General features: G+C 36.1%; 1 protein-coding gene across 1 annotated transcript in view; it reads left to right on the top strand.

Moving 5' to 3' along the window:
• DNAJC1 (DnaJ heat shock protein family (Hsp40) member C1) overlaps positions 1-19,187 on the top strand; it is a 203,900-nt gene that overhangs the window by 112,439 nt on the left and 72,274 nt on the right. Inside the window, exon 8 of the mRNA XM_065872021.1 lies at positions 5,215-5,378. Within this exon, the coding sequence (XP_065728093.1) occupies positions 5,215-5,378 (164 nt within the window). The remainder of the gene's footprint in view (positions 1-5,214; positions 5,379-19,187) is intronic.

Here is a 19,187-nt window from a genome sequence, read left to right as displayed (position 1 = left end):
TGGTCTATAGTTTTCTCTTTTTGTACTGTCTTTGTATGATTCCAGTATCAGGGTACCCCCATATAATGAATTGGGAAGTCTTCTCTTCTATTTTCTTCAAGAAGCTGTGTAGAATTGGTGTTAATTCTTTAAACATTTGGTAAAATTCTCTAGTGACACTATCTAAGCCTGGATATTTCTTTTTGGCAGTTTTTAAATTATAAATTAAATTTCCTTTATAAATACAAGGCTATTCAAATATCTTATTTCATATATCTATTTAATGATTGAATTAAGGTAGTTTGTATTTTTCAGGCAGTTGGTCAGCTTTACCCAAATTGTCAAATTTGTGTGTTTAGCGTTGTTCACTTTATTATCCTTTTGATGTCTGCATGTCCTGTGGTGATTTCTCCTGTTTCAGTGCTAAAATACTGCTAACTTCCGTTTTCTCACTTTTTTGGTCAGTTTTTCCAGATGTATATCAGTTTTATTGATCTTTTCAAAGATCCAGTTCCTTGTTTCATTGATTTTCTCTGTTGCTTTTCTTTTCAATTTCATTGATTTTTGTTCTTATTTTTATTATTTTCTTTCTTCTGCTTGCTTTGGGCATCTTTTGGGTAAATTCCTTTGCTCTGAATTCTATTTACCTGATATTAATTAGCTACTCCTGCTTTCTTTTGATTAATGTTTTGATTAATTTGTAATAAGTTTCTTGTAGATAACATACACATAGGTCCTGGTTTTTCATCCACTGTACCAATCTTTATCTTTTAATTGGTGTATTTAGACCATTTGCCTGTAATGTAGTTATTGATATATAGGGCTTAAGTGTGCCATTTTATTTTTTGTTTTCTATTTGTTCTGTTTTCTTCTTTCTGCTTTCTTGTGTAGGTTACTTGAATGTTTTTCTTTTTAGAATTCCATTTGAATTTATCTATAGTGTGGGGGTTTTTTTGTTTGTTTTTTGCGGTACGCGGGCCTCTCACTGTTGTGGCCTCTCCCGTTGCGGAGCACAGACTCCGGACGCGCAGGCTCAGCGGACATGGCTCACGGTGCAGCTGCTCCACATCATGTGGGATCCTCCCAGACCGGGGCACAAACCCATGTCCCCTGCATCGGCAGGCGGACTCTCAACCACTGCGCCACCAGGGAAGCCCTATAGTGTTTTTTTAATATATTATTTTGTATAGCGTTTTTAGTGGGTGCTCTAGGTATTATGTTATATATACATAACTTATTACAATCTACTGGTGTAAACAATTTACCATTTCAAGTGATATATAGAAACATTACCTCACTTTACATCCATTTATGTCTCCCACTTATAACTGTCTTAAATATTTTCTCTACATATATTGAATGTTATAATTTCCATTCAGCTGTCAGATATAACATAGAAAACTCAAGAGGAGGAGGAAAATCTATTGTATTTACCCATATTTTTACTCTTGTTCTTTCTCCTTCCAGCTATTTTAAGATTTTTTTCTGTTATGATTTCCTTTCTGTTCAGATAACTATCCATTATTATCAGATAGGTCTGCTGGTAACAGATTCTCTTAGTTTTCCTTCGTCTGCAGAGGTCTTGGTTTCCCCTTTATTCCTGAAGGATATTTTCACTGAATATGGAATTTTGAGTTGACAGTTGTTTGCATTTTGCACTTGAAAAATGTGCCAAGTTCAGTTAGCATACTTTTCAGTTCTGGTATTTCTCTTTGGTTCTTCTGTATATCTTCTGTTTCTTTGCTGTTGACTTTTTATTTCTTCCTCTGTTTTAAGAATGTGTACTATTGCTCGTCAAACCATTTTTATATGGCTGTGTTAAAATCCTGGTCAGGTAATTTGGATATCTGTTGGCATCTATTGATTATCTTTTTCATTCAGATAGAGATATTCTTGGTTCTTGGTATGATGAGCGACTTTTTTTTTTTTATTAAAACTTGGACATTTCAGGTATTATAAGACTCTGGATCTTATTTAAATCCTCTATTTTACCTGGTGTTCTCTAACAAAGCCTAGCAGTGGAAAGGGGAGGGTTGCTGCCCTGTTACAGTCAGGTAGGAGTGGAATTCCAGGTTCCCTTCATGACATGTATTGCAGCTGAGGGGGAGGCTTGGTTGTGAATCCTTTCAGGGTTGGGTGGGTGTGGGTGCTCTTGCTTGCCAGTAGGTCTCCACTTACCCCAGCTTTACTGCTCACCACCTGGCCTCCCCTGACATTGTGGAGGGCAGGGGTGCCTCAGGGGGACAGTTGTGAAAGCCCTGATTGCCCTCTAGGCTTCCTCTGAAACCACCCTGGCAGGGAGGAGGAGGAACACCTCATTATTCCAAATCTACTATCCCTGGGTAGATTTGGAAACCCAGACTACCAACTTAGTCTCTACTGTTCCCACATGGGAAGGGGGATCCACATCACCTCTCAGCAGACATGAAAGCTTGGCTTCTTACACAGCCTTCTCCCACATCACCCTGAGGTTGGGGTGCCTCATTACAGCCTCACTATGGCAGAAGTCTGGGCTTCCCACTAGCCTTCACTGGCATGGGGGTGGGGTGTGGCCATAGTTTTTTCTGTGTTGTTTGCCTGAAGTAGATTGGTTATAATCTAAAAGCTTATCTTGATATGCTGCTGCTTTTCTGGTCCTTTTGGCTGGAAAGAGAAAGCTTTTTAAATTTTTTAATATTACCATTATTATTTCTGTGCCTTTCAGTGTTCTTGGGTTGCAAGCTTCCCTGGGACCAAGTCTGGGATATATGAGGCTGTAAGAAACCCAGGGAAGTTACCACCTTGGTGCTCATTGGGTCCTGCCATTCCTAGTTGGTCTGTCTTCTCTCCAACATTCAGATTATTCTTCTGTTTGTTTCATATATAACATTTATAATTTTTAGTTTTTCTTAGTGAGAGGACTATGAAAAAGTACTTCTTCATTTTTCCAGGAGTGGAAGTTTTGTATTATTTTTTTAAGTGATTTTTTAAATGCATATTTTAAAAGATTCAAATACTTGCAATTGTGACCAACATCCCAGAAATAAACCAAATTTATTTGCTTCCTTTTTATAACTGATTCTCTATAAGCAACCAAAATTAGTAGCCATGAGATACGTTCTAGTTTATGTGTATTTTCCCTTAGCAATAATTTGTTGCTCAAGATAAAGAAATTGTGAAAAATTGAGTAATACGACCAACTTCATAAGGAATCTTTTTTTTTTTTTTAATTTGGCTGCATTGGGTCTTCTTGGCTGCGCGTGGGCTTTCTCTAGTTGCAGCGAGCAGGGCTGTTCTTCGTTTCAGTGCGGGCTTCCCATTGTGGTGGCTTCTCTTGTTGCGGAGCACGGGCTCTAGGCACACGGGCTTCAGTAGTTGTGGCGCATGGGCTTAATTGCTCCGTGGCATGTGGGATCTTCGCGGGCCAGGACTCAAACCCGTATCCCCTGCATTGGCAGGCAGATTCTTAACCACTTCGCCACCAGGGAAGTCCCCATAAGGAGTCATTTATACGGTTTCTTCCTCTTTTCTGAAAAACAATTTTGAAAAACAAGAAAACCTGGCCTCCTGTTTGGGCTCATATTGTACTCTGGTGACACTATGTTTTTATACTTTTAAATTAGACTCATATATCATTTAAGTTACTAATTTCCTATTTTGGTATTAGGGTGTTTTGTTTTTTTTTTAAGTCACCATTTCAAAAGCCTGGATGTATAAAGGTACTGAAGCAGTATAGGATAAAATATGGTATTAGATACCATGTGATTTCTAGAAAGGTAACAGCCTTGTTAAGTAGAACTGTTCCCATAACACTGTATTCTTTTTTTTTTTTTTTTTTTTTTTGTGGTATGCGGGCCTCTCACTGCTGTGGCCTCTCCCGCCGCGGAGCAACAGGCTCCGGACATGCAGGCTCAGCGGCCATGGCTCACGGGCGCAGCTGTTCCGCAGCATGTGGGATCCTCCCGGACCAGGGCACGAACCCGTGTCCCATGCACCAGCAGGCAGACTCTCAACCACTGCGCCACCAGGGAAGCCCAACCCTGTATTCTTAATGCACATTATTTTTGGCCGTTTTTCTCTATTGGGCTGCCTATCCTTTTGTCAGTTTATAAGATCTCTTTATGTATTCTGTATATCAGTCTTCTGTTTGTACTCTGAATTGTAGATGATCTTTCCAAATCTGTTATTTATCTCTTGATTTGTTTATTCTTTTATCTTTTTTTGTAATAGCATTTGGGTTTTCAGTCTTAGTTAAGATTTTGTCTTCCTTTAAATAGTACAAGTAGTATTTTAGATTTCTTTTTGCAAGATTTTTATTGTTTTGGTTTTTAAAGTCAAGTCTCTTATCCAACTGGGATTTATTTTGGTATATACTGTAAGGTTGTGTCCAATTTTCTTTCAAATGGGTATTCATTTGTGACAGCACCATTTAATAAATCCTTTTCCCACTGAACTGAAATATTTATGAATTCTCTGTTCTATTCTAGGAATTTGTCTCTTCATATGCCAATATCATATTAATTTTATTACATTAGTATTATAACAGATACATAGAGGATGGAGAAGATATGGTTATAAGGATGGATGAGTTTGACAGTAGTAATCAAGAGTGAAGTTGCTTCTCAGTGTTAACTCTCTAATCAGAAAGGGATTTAATGGAGAGGCCAATTGATAAATTGATAAGTATCTATTGATAACTACCCTTGATGTTGCCAGGTTATATTTTGCATTTGTAAAATATTGAAAAGATGAATGTATACCATTAAGAGATAATTTTCTGCCAAGTAGTATGTTAGGGGATATATAATTCTCCTCACATCAACTTTATGAGGTTAGATGTAGCTCCCTTTTACAGAAGAGAAAATGGACACTTGTTCTAAGGGTTAAGTTACTTGCCCAGTATTGTGCAACTATTAGATAGTAAAGGTAGGATTAAAACACTAATGACCAGGCTCTTTTCACTATGCCATAATGAAATGTTTCATGAACAATACTTTGAACACTAAAGATATATACAAATTGATATGATGGTTATATCATAATCTTCTGTCATTAGCACCTGTGAGTTTTATTTTAAAACAATGCAGTGGATAGGGCACAATAAAACTTACAGCTAACTATTTATAGCAAAGCAATTCTATTTTGATGAAAGAACAATATATATTTATGTGTTCTTTCAAGAATGGTCTATGAATAAAATGTTAGAAGCTATTATGTTATTGATTGGTTCTTTTAAACATTTTTTTTTTTTTTTAGAGCAGAAGAAAGTTAAAGTAAAAAAACCAAAACCTGAATTTCCTGTATATACGCCTTTAGAAAGTACATATATTCAATCTTATGATCATGGAACTTCTATAGAAGAAATTGAGGAACAAATGGATGATTGGCTGGAAATCAGAAACAGAGCACAGAAAAAACAGGTAAATTTTTGTTTTAATTGAGTAAAATACATACTGAAAAGTACATAAAATATAGATGTACAGCTCAGTAAACTCTCACATGGTAAATCAAGTTAACCACTGCCAAGATCAAGAAATAGAACATTGCCAGTGTCCAGAAGCCACACTCATGCTTCATCCTGGTCACTACCTTTCTTTTCTTCTACAAAGATAATTGATTATCCTGACTTCTAACCATAGATTAGTTTTTCCTGCTGTTTGAAGTTTATAACTGGAATCGTCCTGTCTTAGTCCATTCAGGCTGCTGTAACAAAAATATAATAGACTGGGCGGTTTAAACAACAAACATTTATTTCTCACAGTTCTGAAGACTGGGAAGTTCAAGATCAAGATGCCGGCAGATTCGGTGTCTGGTGAGGGCCCTCTTCCTATTCATAGACAGCAGTCTTCTTGCTGTGTCCTCACATGGTGGAAGAGGTGAGAGAGCTCTCTGGGGTCTCTTTCATAAGGGCACTAATCCCATTCATGAGGGCTCCACCCTCATGACCTAAGGAACCCCCAAAGGCCCCACCCCCTACTACCATCACATTGGAGGTTAGGATCGCAACATATGGATGGGGGTACAGACACAGACATTCAGTCCATTAACACATTCCATATGTACTGTTTTGCATCTGCTTTCCTCTATTCATATAGTATTTGTGATAAGTTATTCATTATTGTGTGTAGCAGTAATTTGTTTATTTTCATTGCTGTATAATCCATTTAGAAATATAGCACAATTTATTTTTGTTGGAGATTGATGTTTCCAGTTTTTGACTATAATGAGTAAGTTTCCTTTGCACACTATTGTACTTTCAGTACACGTATGTGTAAATTTCTATTTTTGGAGTTAAGTTGCAGGGTCAGCTTTAGTAAATAATTCTGAATACTTTTTTTTTTCAATGTTTGTATTAGTTTATAGCTCAGCAACAGGATCTGAAAACTTCAATTACTTTACATCCTTGCCAACACTGGGTCAAGTCTTTTATGTTTTTAACCATAGAGTTAGGTGTGTAGTCATATTTAATTATGATTTAATTTGCATAGCCTTTGATGAATAAGTTTAAACACTTTCTTATGTTTATTGGACACTGATATTCTCCTATGTGAAATGCCTTTTCAAGTCTTTTTTTATTATTGGGTTGCCTGTGTTTTTCTTACTGATTTGTAAAGAGGTTTTTAATGTATTTCAGAAGTGAATCTTTGCACGTTTTCTCCCACTTTGGCTTGCGTTTTCATTCTCTTAATGGTGTCTTGATGACCAGAGTTATTAATTTTAGTCATCAGTCTTTTCCTTTCCTTTATTTGATGTTTGTGTTGTGTTTAAGAAATCTTTTCCCACTTTGCAGTCATAAAGATATTTCCAAATTTTTCTAGAAGCTTTAGTATTCTACTTTTTACATTTAGATTCATAATCCCCTGGACTTTGTGTTTATTGTAAAGTAAAATTGTAATGTAAAGTAAAATTGTATTGTAATGTAAAAATGATCAAGTTTAATATTTTTTCAAAAGTTTTCCAAACCAACTGACCCAATACCAGTTAAAGAAAAGACTCCTCCCTACAGCTCTGCAAATGCCACCTTTATTATAGAACAAGTGTCCATAGCCATGTGGTCTGTTTCTAGACTTTCTGCTTTGTTCCATTAATCTATTTCTCCATGCTTGTGCTGATACCACACAATCTTAATTACTGTAGCTATGTACTAGATATCTGGTATAGTAATTTTCCAACTTAGTTTTCCTCCTATAAGATTGCCACTTTACATTCACATATAAATTTTTATTTATTTATTTTATTTTATTTTATTTTTGGCTGTGTTGGGTCTTCGTTGCTGCACGTGGGCTTTCTCTAGTTGTGGTGAGCGAGGGCTACTCTTCCTGGTGGTGCGTAGGCTTCTCATTGCAGCGGCTTCTCTTGTTGCAGAGCACGGGCTCTAGGCGCGCGGGCTTCAGTAGTTGTGGCTCGTGGGCTCAGTAGTGGCTTGCGGCTCTAGGGCACAGGCTCAGTAGTTGTAGCACACGTACTTAGTTGTTCCGTGGCATGTGGGATCTTCCCGGACCAGGGCTCGAACCCGTGTCCCCTGCATTGGCAGGTGGATTCTTAACCACTGTGCCACCAGGGAAGCCCTCACATATAAATTTTTAAAGTAACTTGCCATTTTCCACAAATTATTCAGCTTAGATATTCAATTGGGATTACATTGAATATATAGATTAATTTTGGAAGAACTGGCATCCAGACAGTATTGACTCTACAACCCATGAATAAATCCATTCATATAGGTCTTTAAAAAATTATTTTTAATGTGTTACAGGTTTTTGTGTGTATATACTGCACATTTAAAAAAAATTTATTCCTGGTCATTTAGTGTTTTTAGATGACATTATATATGATATTTTTTTTTAAACTTCACTTTCCAATTATATTTGCTATATAGAAACACAATTGATTTTTGTATAATAACCTTGTGTCCTGTAACCTTGCTAAATTTATTTTTTAATTTTAACAGTTTCTCTGAGTATTACACTTTTTTTTCTTTTGTGCTAAGGATCTCTAGTACATGTAGAATAAAAGTGATATAATAAGTATCTTTGTTTCATTTGCAATCTCAAAAAATCTGTATATATTGTGTGCCTGTCAACTAGATTTATAACTATTGCTTTATGCAGTTGTCTTTTAGTGAGATTAAAAAAGAATTACAAACAAAAATTACATTTATGCTCTTTTGTATTTTTACCTGTGTAAATACAAAAACACCTATCCTGGTGTTTATTTCTTCATATGCCATTGAGTAACTGTCTAATGTCCCTTCATTTCGTTCTGAAGGAGTCCCTTTAAGCACTTGTAGGGCCAGACTGCTAGCAACAAACTCTCTCGCTTTTTGTTTATCTGGGAATGTCAAAATTTTTCCTTCATTTTTGAAGGATAGTTTTGCCAGATAAATAATTTTGGTTTGACTGTTCTTTTCTTTCAGCACTTTGAGTACATCATCCCACTACCTTCTACCTTCTGGTTTCTGATTAGAAATCAGATGTTAATCTTATTGATGATCTCTTGTACATGATGAGTTACTTGTCCTTTCCTGTTTTGAAAATTCTTTCTTTGTCTTTAGCTTTTGATCAGTTTGATTGTGATGTATGTAGATGTGGATTCCTGTAAGTTTATCCTTTTGGAGTTCATTGAGCTTCAAATTTTAGAAGTTTTGACCATTATTCTTCAAATATTCTCTCTTTCTCTCTCACCGCCCCCCTTCCCCTTCCTCCTTTCGCCTTTCTGTTACTCGTATTAAGCATATGTTGATATGTTTAATGGTATCCCACAGGTCTCTGAGGCTTTGCTTATTTTTCTTAATTCTCTTTTCTTTCTGTTCTTCAGACCAGATAATCTCAGTGGGTTTATTTGTCAGTTTGCTGATTCTTTTTCTGCCCTGTTCAGACCTGACTGTTGAGCCCCTCTAGTGAATTCTTAATTTGTTATTGTACTTTTCACCCTCAGAATTTCTATTTTATTCCTTTTAATAATTTCTACCTATTTATTGATCTATTCTCAACTAGATGACACGTTGTTCTCATACTTTCCCTTTAGTTTTTTGGGCATGGTTTCCTTTAGCTTGTTGAATATTTTAAATGGCTGATTTAAAGCCTTTGCCTAGAAATCCCAGTGTCTGGTCTTCCTCAGGCACAGTTTCTATTTATTTTTTCCTTTGTTTGGGCCATACTATATTGTTTCTTTGCAGGTATGGCAGTTATCGTTGTTCCTGTTGAAGAATGGGTATTGTGACGGTTATTAGTTGCAACTGAAAAAAAATCAGATTTTCTCCCCTTTCCAGGATTTATTGTTATGTTTGGCTTATTGTAGTTGTTTGTCTGTTTACAGACTTTTCTGTACTAATTCTACAAACTCTGTTTCTTTTGTTTTGTGTAGCCACCAAAGTCTCTATTCAATTAGCTTAGTGATCAGCTAATAATTGGACAGAGATTTCCTTGAATGCCTGTAGCCAAAATTTCTTCCAGTCTTTGGCGTGGGCTCCGTGTATGTGTTGGGGCTCAGCTTCCACACCCACTCAGGCAGTTGACAATTCTGCCTTAGCTTTTACTTTCTGCTTCCAGAGAGCCTCAAGATCAACAGCAGGTGAGAACTTAAGTCCTTCTCAGGTCTTTTCTGACCATGCTCACAGCCTTGAGCATGCACGTGGCCTAGATTCTCAGAGCGTCTTATTCGTCAGCCTTTCTTCTCAAGCTTTTTGGTTAATCTGTTGTTTGCCCAGCTTTTTTCTGTTGCCTCAGGAAGCAGTGGCTAAGATACTAGACAGTAGTAACCATTTTCCCAAAATGCCCCCAGGGAAGAGCTTTTAGCATTAGGCCAGTTTTCAGTTAGGCAAAATAAAGACAAGCCTTTTGATCTTCCAAGGAGCCATGAAACAGATCAAAACAAATGATTACAGTTCCTTGAAAATTAGTTCATTCTGCTCCCTCCACAATCAAGAATATGGTTGTTATTTTCATAGGTAGTGCTGAGCTGTGGAACAGGGAATAAGACTGGGGTAAGTTAATGTAGCCCAGAGGTTGCTGTTCTTATCAAGAATCAGCTGTCTTTCTTTAGTACATGTTACCCATAGTACTGCAAGCCTTTGATTAATTTCCAGAGTTTAGAAAAACTTGATTCTGACCTTTTTTTTTGTTGTTGCTTTTATACAGAGAGTAGGTTTGGAGTTCCTTACTCTGCCATTTTTGTTAACATCACACTGTGAATTTTAAAAATCAAAATTTCTTCCTAGATTTGCTAAGAATTTTTATTTATTAAAAATGAATGTTATAAAATGTTATCAAATATTTTTTGTGTCCGTTATGATGATTATAGCTTTTTAACCTTTATTATATAGATTATATATAGATAATAATATAGATTATTATATAGATTGTTTTTCTAACATTAAACCACCTTGCTTTCTTAAACCCATTTGATTTGATATGATTTGATAGTCCACAGAATTCTAATGTACCTTTAACCCAGTTTTCCCTGATAGTTATATCTTATGTAACTACAATACAATTTCAAAACCAAGAAATTGACATTAAGTACAATGGCTGTGTATAGTTGTATGCCATTTTATCACATGTGTAGATTAATGTAACAACCACTGCAATAAAGATATAGAGCTAGTCAAGATACAGAACACAAATACATCACTCATGCTTCTTTATATTCACACCCATCACCTTCCCACCGTCCTTAACCTCTGACAACCATTAATTTATTCTTTCTCAGGAGTTTTGTCATTTTGAGAACGTTATATAAACGGAATCATTCATTGTGTGACCTCTTGAGGTAGACATTTTTTAATGCCTTTTCATTTTTATTCATTTCTTGTTTTTAGTGAGGTGTAATTGGCATATAACAATAGTTTCATATTTACAACATAATGATTCGACTTTGTATGTATTTTTTATTTATTTATTTTTGGCTGTGTTGGGTCCTTGTTGCTGTGCGCGGGCTTTCTCTAGTTATGGCGAGAGGGGGCTACTCTTCGTTGTGGTACGCAGGGTTCTCATTGCGGTGGCTTCTCTTGTTAACGGAGCATGGGCTCTAGGCGCGCGGGCTTCAGTAGTTGTGCATGGGCTTAGTTGCTCTGTGGCACGTGGGACCAGGGCTCGAACCCGTGTCCCTTGAGTTGGCAGGTGGATTCTTAACCACTGCACCACCAGGGAAGTCCCTCGACTTTGTATGGATTGCAAAGGAATCACCGCAGTAAGTATAGTTAACACCCATCACCACACATAGTTACAAAAATTTGTTTTGTGATGAGAACTTTTAAGATCTACTCTCCTAGCAACTTTCAAATATGCAGTACAGTGTTATTAAGTATAGTCACCGTGCTGTACATGACATCCCCATGACTTATTTATTCGTACCGTTTCACCCATTTCATCCACCCCTCACTGCCACAGCCACACCTCTCATAAAAACCAGTCTGGGCCTTCCCTGGTGGTGCAGTGGTTAGGAATGCACCTGCCAATTCAGGGGACACGGGTTCCAGCCCTGGTCCAGGAAGATCCCACATGCCATGAAGCAACTAAGCCCATACGCCACAACTACTGAGCCTGCACTCTAGAGCCCGTGAGCCACAATTATGGAACCCTGCATGCCTAGAGCCCGTGCTCTGCAACAAGAGAAGCCACTGCAATGAGAAGCCCGTGCATGGCAACAAAGAGTAACCCCCCGCTCACCGCAACTAGAGAGAGCCCGCGCACAGCAATGAAGACCCTACACAGCCAAAAATAAAAACAAATAAGCAAAGTTATAAAAAAAAGAAAAAAAACCAGTCTGTTCTCTTTTTTTTTGAGCTTAGTTTTCTTGCTTTTTGTTTGTTTTTGTTAAGATTCCTCTAAAAAAGTGAGATCATCTGGTATTTGTCTTTCTCTACCTGATTTATTTTACTTAGCATAATGCCCCCAAGGTCCATCCATGTTGTCACAAATGGTAAGATTTCCTTCTTTTTATGGTTGAATAATATTCCTGTGTGTGTCTGTGGATCTGTGTGTCACATTTTCTATATCCATTCATCCGTCAAGGGACACTGAAGTCCTTTACATACCTTGGCTATTGTAAATAGTCTGCAACAAACATTGGGGTGCATATATCTTTTCAAATTAGTGTTTTCGCTTTCTTTGGATAAATACCCAGAAGTGGAACTTCTAGATCATATGGTAGTTCTATTTTTAATACTTTGAGGAATCTCTGTACTGATTTCCATAGTGGTTGGACCAATATACATTCCCACCAACAGTGCACAGGAGTTCCCTTTTCTCCATATCCCTGCCACCACTTGTTATTTCTTGTCTTTTTGATAATTGCCATTCTAACAAGTGTGAGATGATATCTCATTATGGTTTTGATATGCATTTCCCTGTTGATTAGTGATGCTGAGCATCTTTTCATGTGTTCAGTATGATGTTAGCTTTGGGCTTGTCACATACGGCCTTTATTATGTTGTGGTGCATTCCCTCTATACACACTTTGTTGAGAGTTTTTACAATAAATGAATATTTTTGTCCAGTTTTGTCAAATGCATCTATTCAGATGATCATATGCTTAATCACCATACATCTGTGAGTTTTGCTTTCTTCTTGTAATTGATTTCTAATGTCAATACCATTGTGGTAGGAAAAGGTGCTTGATATGATTTCAATCTTCTTAAATTTAGGACTTGTTTTGTGGGCTAATTAACATCTGATCTATCCTGGAGATCCATGTGTACTTGAGAAGAATATGTATTCTGTTGCTTTTGGATGGAATGTCCTGTATATGTTATTAATTCAGTCTGGTCTACCATGTCATTTCAGGCTAGTCTTCCTTATTGATTTTCTGTCTGGATGATCTGCCCATTGCTACAAGTGGGGTATTAATGTTTCCTACTATTACTGTATTGCTGTCTATTTCTCCCTTTATTCTGTTAATATTTGCTTTATAGATTTAGGTGCTCAGATTCACTTTTTTTTTTTACTCACATTATGCCCTTAAGATACCTCCGAGTGTTTGAGTGTATCAGTAGTGTGTTTCTTTTTATCACTGAATAATGATCCGTAGTGGGTTAGTTTGCGTGGTCTAATGTATTATGTATATAGGAGCATACAGTGCATACTCTGTCGTGAGATTTATTCATGTTTCTATAGTTTTCCCTTTTTAGTGCTGAGTAATATTCTATTGTATGGATACACTACAGTTTTTTAAGTTTATTAGTTGATAGACATTTGTTTCTAGTTTCTGGCCATTATAAATGAGTCTTCTATGAAGATTCATTGTACATGTCTTTGTATGGACTTATGCCTTCATTTCTCTTGGGTAAATACCATGCAGTAAAATGACTGGAAGGTGTGATGTGTGTATATCTAAATATTTTAAAAGTTGCCAAAGTGTTTTCCAGAGTGGCTATTAATTTTACATTCCCACCAGCAATGTGTAAGAGTTGCAGTTGCTCCACATCTTGGCCAACCTTTGCTGTTGACACTCTTTTTACCATTCTAGTGGATGTGTAGGACTATCTCATTGTGATTCTAATTTGCAGTTCTCTAATGGTTAATAATGCTGAGCATCTTTTTATCTGTTTATTTTTCATTAGAGTATCTTTTTTATGAAGTCTCTCTTCAAATCTATGGCCCATGCTTGTCTTATTATTGAGTTTAAAATTCTCTACATATTTTGAACACTTTTGTCACCTATATGTTTTGCAGATATCTTCTCCTTGTTTATAACTTGCTTTTTTTAATATATAAATTATTTATTTATTTTTGGCTGCGTTGGGTCTTCGATGCTGCGCGTGGGCTTTCTCTAGTTGTGCCGAATGGGTACTACTCTTCGTTGCGGTGCATGGGCTTCTCATTGTGGTGGCTTTTCTTTCTGCGGAGCATGGGCTCTAGGTGCATGGGCTTCACTAGTTGTGGCACATGGGCTCAATATTTGTGGCACATGGGCTTAGTTGCTCCATGGCATGTGGGATCTTCCTGGACCAGGGATCGAACCTGTGTCCCTTGCATTGGCAGGCAGATTCTTAACCACTGCACCACCAGGGAAGCACCCTAACTTGCTTTTTATTTTAGTAATAGTGTCTTTTGAAGAGCAAAAGTTTTAAATTCAGATGTTCAGTTTATTAAATATTTTCTTTTATACTAAGTTCTTCTCCTGTCCTAATTAAGAAGTCTTTACCAAACCCAAAGTTACTGAGAGTTTCTCCCATGTTTCCATTTAGAAGTTTTACAATTTTAGCTCTTAAATTTAGGTCTGTGAGATTTCAAGTTAATTTTTGTATGTAGTGGGAGGTAAGCGTTGAGGTGCTTTTTGTTTGTTTGCTTGACATTTAGATATCCAGTAGCCCCATTTGTTAAAAAAGTTATACTTTTCCCATTCAGTTGGCATGGGACCTTTGTTGAAAATAATTGACTGTATATGTGTTGGTTTATTACTGGGCTCTCTATTCTGTTTTTTAAAATCTGTATGTCTATATTTACACCAATACAATTTGTCTTGATAATAAGCCTTGAAATCAGATAGTATAAATCCTCCAACTGTTAGTCTTCTTTTCAAAATTGTATTGGCTATTCTAGTTCTTTACATTTCTTTATAAAATTTAAAATCAAGTTGTCAATTTGTACAAAAGATTCTGCTGGAATTTTTATTGCAGTTGAATTGATCTGTAGATAAATTTGGGGAGGTTTCGCATCGTAACAATACTGAGTCTTTTTTTTTTTTGGCTGTCTTGGGTCTTTGTTGCTGCACATGGGCTTTTCTAGTTGCGGCGAGTGGGGGCTACTCTTTGTTGCAGTGCCTGGGCTTCTCGTTGAGGTGGCTTCTCTTGTTGCAGAACACAGGCTCTAGAGTGAAGGCTCAGTAGTTGTGGCACACAGGCTTAGTTGCTCCACAGCATGTGGGATATTCCCGGACCAAGGCTCAAACCCATGTACCCTGCATTGGCAGGCGGATTCTTAACCACTGCGCCACCAGGGAAGTCCCAGTATTGAGTCTTTTGATCCATTAACGTGTATATCTCTTATTTTATTTAAGTCTTCTTTAATTTCTCTTAGGAACATATTTTGTCAAATTTATACCTAAATATTTCATATTTTATACTATTCTGAATTGTATTTTTAATTTCAGTTTCTGATATGAGTATATCGAAATACAATTAATTTTTGTATATTAGCCTTTTATCCTGTTACTTTGCTGTGCTCACTTATTAGTCCTAGTAGCTTTCATGAAGGATAGGTCTACAATTTTGTTATATTTTAATGTTTTTGTGTCCTCTTCATATCAGGTAATACTGGCCTCATAGAATGCATTGGGAAGTGTTCCTTCCTCTTCTCTTTTCTACAAGCATTTGTGTGGAATTCCATCTATTTTTTTCTTAAGGTAGCTTTGGCTGTTTTTCTTTTTGAAGGGATTTGACTGTTTTATCCAGGTTGTTGAATATACTGGAATAAGTTGTTTATAATATTCCCTTATTATCATTTTAATATCTGTAGTGATGTCTCTTTCATTTCTGATATTGGTAATTTGTGTCTTCTTTTCATTTTTTTTTTTTTAAAGAGAAGGAGGGGGAAGAAGGAAATACTGGGTGTTGGGGACTGCAGTTTTTAAAAATTTTTATTTATTTATTTATTTATTTATTTATTTTTGGGTCTTTGTTTCTGTGCGTGGGCTTTCTCTAGTTGCGGCGAGTGGGGACCACTCTTCATCGCGGTGCGCGGGCCTCTCACTGTCGCGGCCTCTCGTTGTGGAGCACAAGCTCCAGGCGTGCAGGCTCAGTAGTTGTGGCTCACGGGCCTAGCCGCTCTGCGGCACGTGGGATCTTCCCAGACCAGGGCTCGAACCCGTGTCCCCTGCATTGGCAGGCAGACTCTCAACCACTGTGCCACCAGGCAAGCCCCATGTCAGATTCTGTTTTATTTTTGGTCAGGGTCTCTAGAAGTACATCCATTTTACTGATTTTCTTTAGAAATCAGCTTTTGGTTTCATTGATTTTCCTCTGTTGTTTTTTAGTCTTGTGTTCATTGATTTCCGCTATTAATTTTTTCCTGTCTCCTACTTATTTGGGGTTTAATTTGCTCTTTTTCTAGTTTCTTAAGGTGGATGTTTAGGTCATTGATTTGAGAACTTCCTTCTTTTCTAAGTATTAATGCTGTAAGTTTTTTCTGAACACTGAATTATTTAAATGTAGAGCTTTATATTTGGTATTTTTAATATTTATACATTTGTATTTTAGCTGTATCCCACAAATTTTGATATTGCATATTCATTTTCATTCAGTTTGAAACAGTCTGATTTTCCTTGTGATTTCCTCTTCAACTCATGTTTATTTTCCTAAAAGATAGGTATTTCCAGATATCATTCTGTTTGCATATAGTTTTTTTATTATTTAAGTTTACCATTTTAGGAATTTGGGATGAGCATTTAATTCATCTATATTTAGTATAATTAGTGATATTTTGGGGTTCAAATTTATCATCTTAGTATTTGCTTTCTATTTGTCCCTCTTTATCTGTTTCCTCTCTTGCTTTCTTTTGGATTAATTTTAAATTTCCATTTCTCCCTTCTATAAACTTGATGTCATTATACACTCTTTTAGTCTTCCTTTTGTGGATAATATGTAGTATTCAATATGCCTCTTATTATAGTCTTGCATGGGTTTCTGTTGCTACTCCCCAGACAATAAAATGACCTTTGACCCTTTACTTCATCTATTTTGTGTGTGTATTTTGTGTGTTATGTGTTGAGCTGTGTCCCCCTAAAATTTATATGTTAAAGCCCTAACTCCCAGTACCTGAGAAAGTAACATTTGTAAATAAGGTCATTGCATATGTAAGTAGTTAAAATGAAGTCATACAGGAGTTTTTTGTGTGTAGAACTGTGTGATGATACAGCATTTCATTTCCTGGATTCCTTTGTTTCAAAGCCTGTATTCTTTTCTCGTTAGAATTATTACCTATGGTTTCTTTGGTTGAACTGACCGAAGAAATGTGCACACCTTATACTCTCAGTCGATATTTGTTAAATTGATCAAGTGTCCAGAGTAATTTATCATGGTGGCTTCTGCTGAGAGACCATAATAATGGGGAGAGTGGGAGACAAAATACTGGATTCTTAAGATTTGAAGACCTAAGTTCTAGTTTTAGCATCACTGTTTATTACCTGTATGACCCGGATTTTTGTTTTCTTATTACTTAACACCATACAAAGAGTGTGAAATTATCTGATCTTTCTACCTTAGAGATAAAAGTATGTATGTTAAAACATTTTGTAAACTGAGAAACCCTAAACCAAAACTTTCCTTTTATTCTAGCCTTCTTTGGGATCTTCCTGTCATTTTCAGAGTTTTCATCTACATTAAAATTTTTCTTTTGTCCTTTTATTAGAAGAAACCAAATGAAGAGAAATATATGTCCCGGTTGACCTCTCTGCTGTTTGTATTAAGAAGTTGACTTTGTTCAAGAGCTTCTCCAATAATCTCCCTAACTCGTTTTTGTTTTGTCCAGTATATATTTGGAAAGGTTTTAAGTACCATGTTTGTAAGCTCTCACAAAATATTTCTGTAAAATGATGTAATGGAGAGATGAACTTCTAGGAATGGTTACCCTGGGCCTATGACATGGTGGCAAATGACCGTAGACAGAGGCTATACCTCTGTATAGCTCATATAGACAAATTGCATAAGGAAAATACCGTAGCAGAAAGCTAGCTGTTGACTTTACTGATAATTCCATGTCAAATAGGGGAAATACAAATTTTTATCATTATCATCATCATTCTTGACATCTTGTGTCAGATATTGTCCTATGTCCTACTGAACATTGAGTTGCTCATTTAACTCTCACAACCCTGGTAACATTTTTTCCATTTTGCAAGGGGTGTTTGATTATCAGGGGCACTGTGCAATATTTAGTTCAATCATATGCAGTTGTTGTTATTTAGGGTAAAAACATTCAAATATCAGGAATTTTACATGGCTCAACCAGTGTAAGTATATTAGGCATGAATCCATCTATGGAATTTCTTAACCTTCTTAAGCTCTTGAAAGGGTCAAACCCAGGTAATTTCTCCCAGAATTTGCCACAGCTTTCATTAGTGGCAGTGCCTGTAGCACTTTAAAGCAATAAGTAAAAGATGACAAATATCCAAATAGTAGGAATATTAAATAAAAAGTGAAATACGAAAAGTTATTTCTGATTATAATTGCCCAACATTATAAGTTAAGTTGGTGATAGTAATTTTTCTTTCAATTTTTGAAACAACGTAGTTAAGTATTTTAAGTCCAATGAGCAGGTGTCAAACATTTTTTGTGTGAAAACAATCCATGTATATGATTAATAAAAGTGAGGTTTTAATGAGTCATTGGTTAAGTCAAACAAAATAATTTTCCACCATAAATACTATGACAAATAAACTCTTCTAAAATAAAATAGTTTCTTCTTTTTCCCTCTGGTGACCTAGTGGTAATGTTCTGCAGTGTTTTATGTAGGAGACTTGGATTTCATTCCTGTTCTCGTTATCTCTCTCCCTGGGGCTGCAATGAATAAAATAAGAAATAAAATCACTATCCTGCATCCTTATTGCCATAGGCTGTACCCATGTCAGATTTCATAAACTAAGCTAGATGGGGCCTGATTAGTATTGGGATGGAAGACCTCAGAACAAAGTCTGTGGAACACACATCTTCCATACAGCCAGTATTTCATCTTCCTTGAACCCTTGTCTTGCAGTCATTATTGCACTTTACTCTTTGATTGATTTACTTGCTGTAGGAAAAAAGAAAAGAAAAGGTCTTTAAAGTAAATGCATTTCTAGTAATTTAAATCAATGAATTTATTTATTTTCCCTTTTCAAACTTGAAAGACTATTTAGTTTGAAAGTTGTTTGGCTATATTCTTGAAAAGACAGTATTCCAACCAGCAATGTGTTTTATTGTCTAAAAATTTACTATCTCAGGGACTTCTCATTTTATTTATCTCTGTAAAGTGTTCTTTGTTTCTATTTGTTTTGAGAGATAGTGTTGCCCTTGTTTAATAAAAAATATACAACACATGAAATTATTTTTTAAAACACATATAATGTAATTATGTGAAGATTCAAAACTTAGAATTGTTTTCTTGTTCCCTTTAAAACCTAGATTATCTACATACTCTGTAACTTTAAATTTTAATTTAAAGAAACCTCGAATATCAGTAATTTAAATCAGTTAGATCTTTGTGTAGGTGTATATATAAAATATAATGCATATAATTCAGTTAAAAATGCAC

This window comes from Phocoena phocoena, chromosome 2 (genome assembly GCF_963924675.1).
Source record: "Phocoena phocoena chromosome 2, mPhoPho1.1, whole genome shotgun sequence".
In the NCBI taxonomy this organism is placed as follows: Eukaryota; Metazoa; Chordata; class Mammalia; order Artiodactyla; family Phocoenidae; genus Phocoena; species Phocoena phocoena.
This window is presented reverse-complemented; position numbering and strand designations above follow the sequence as displayed.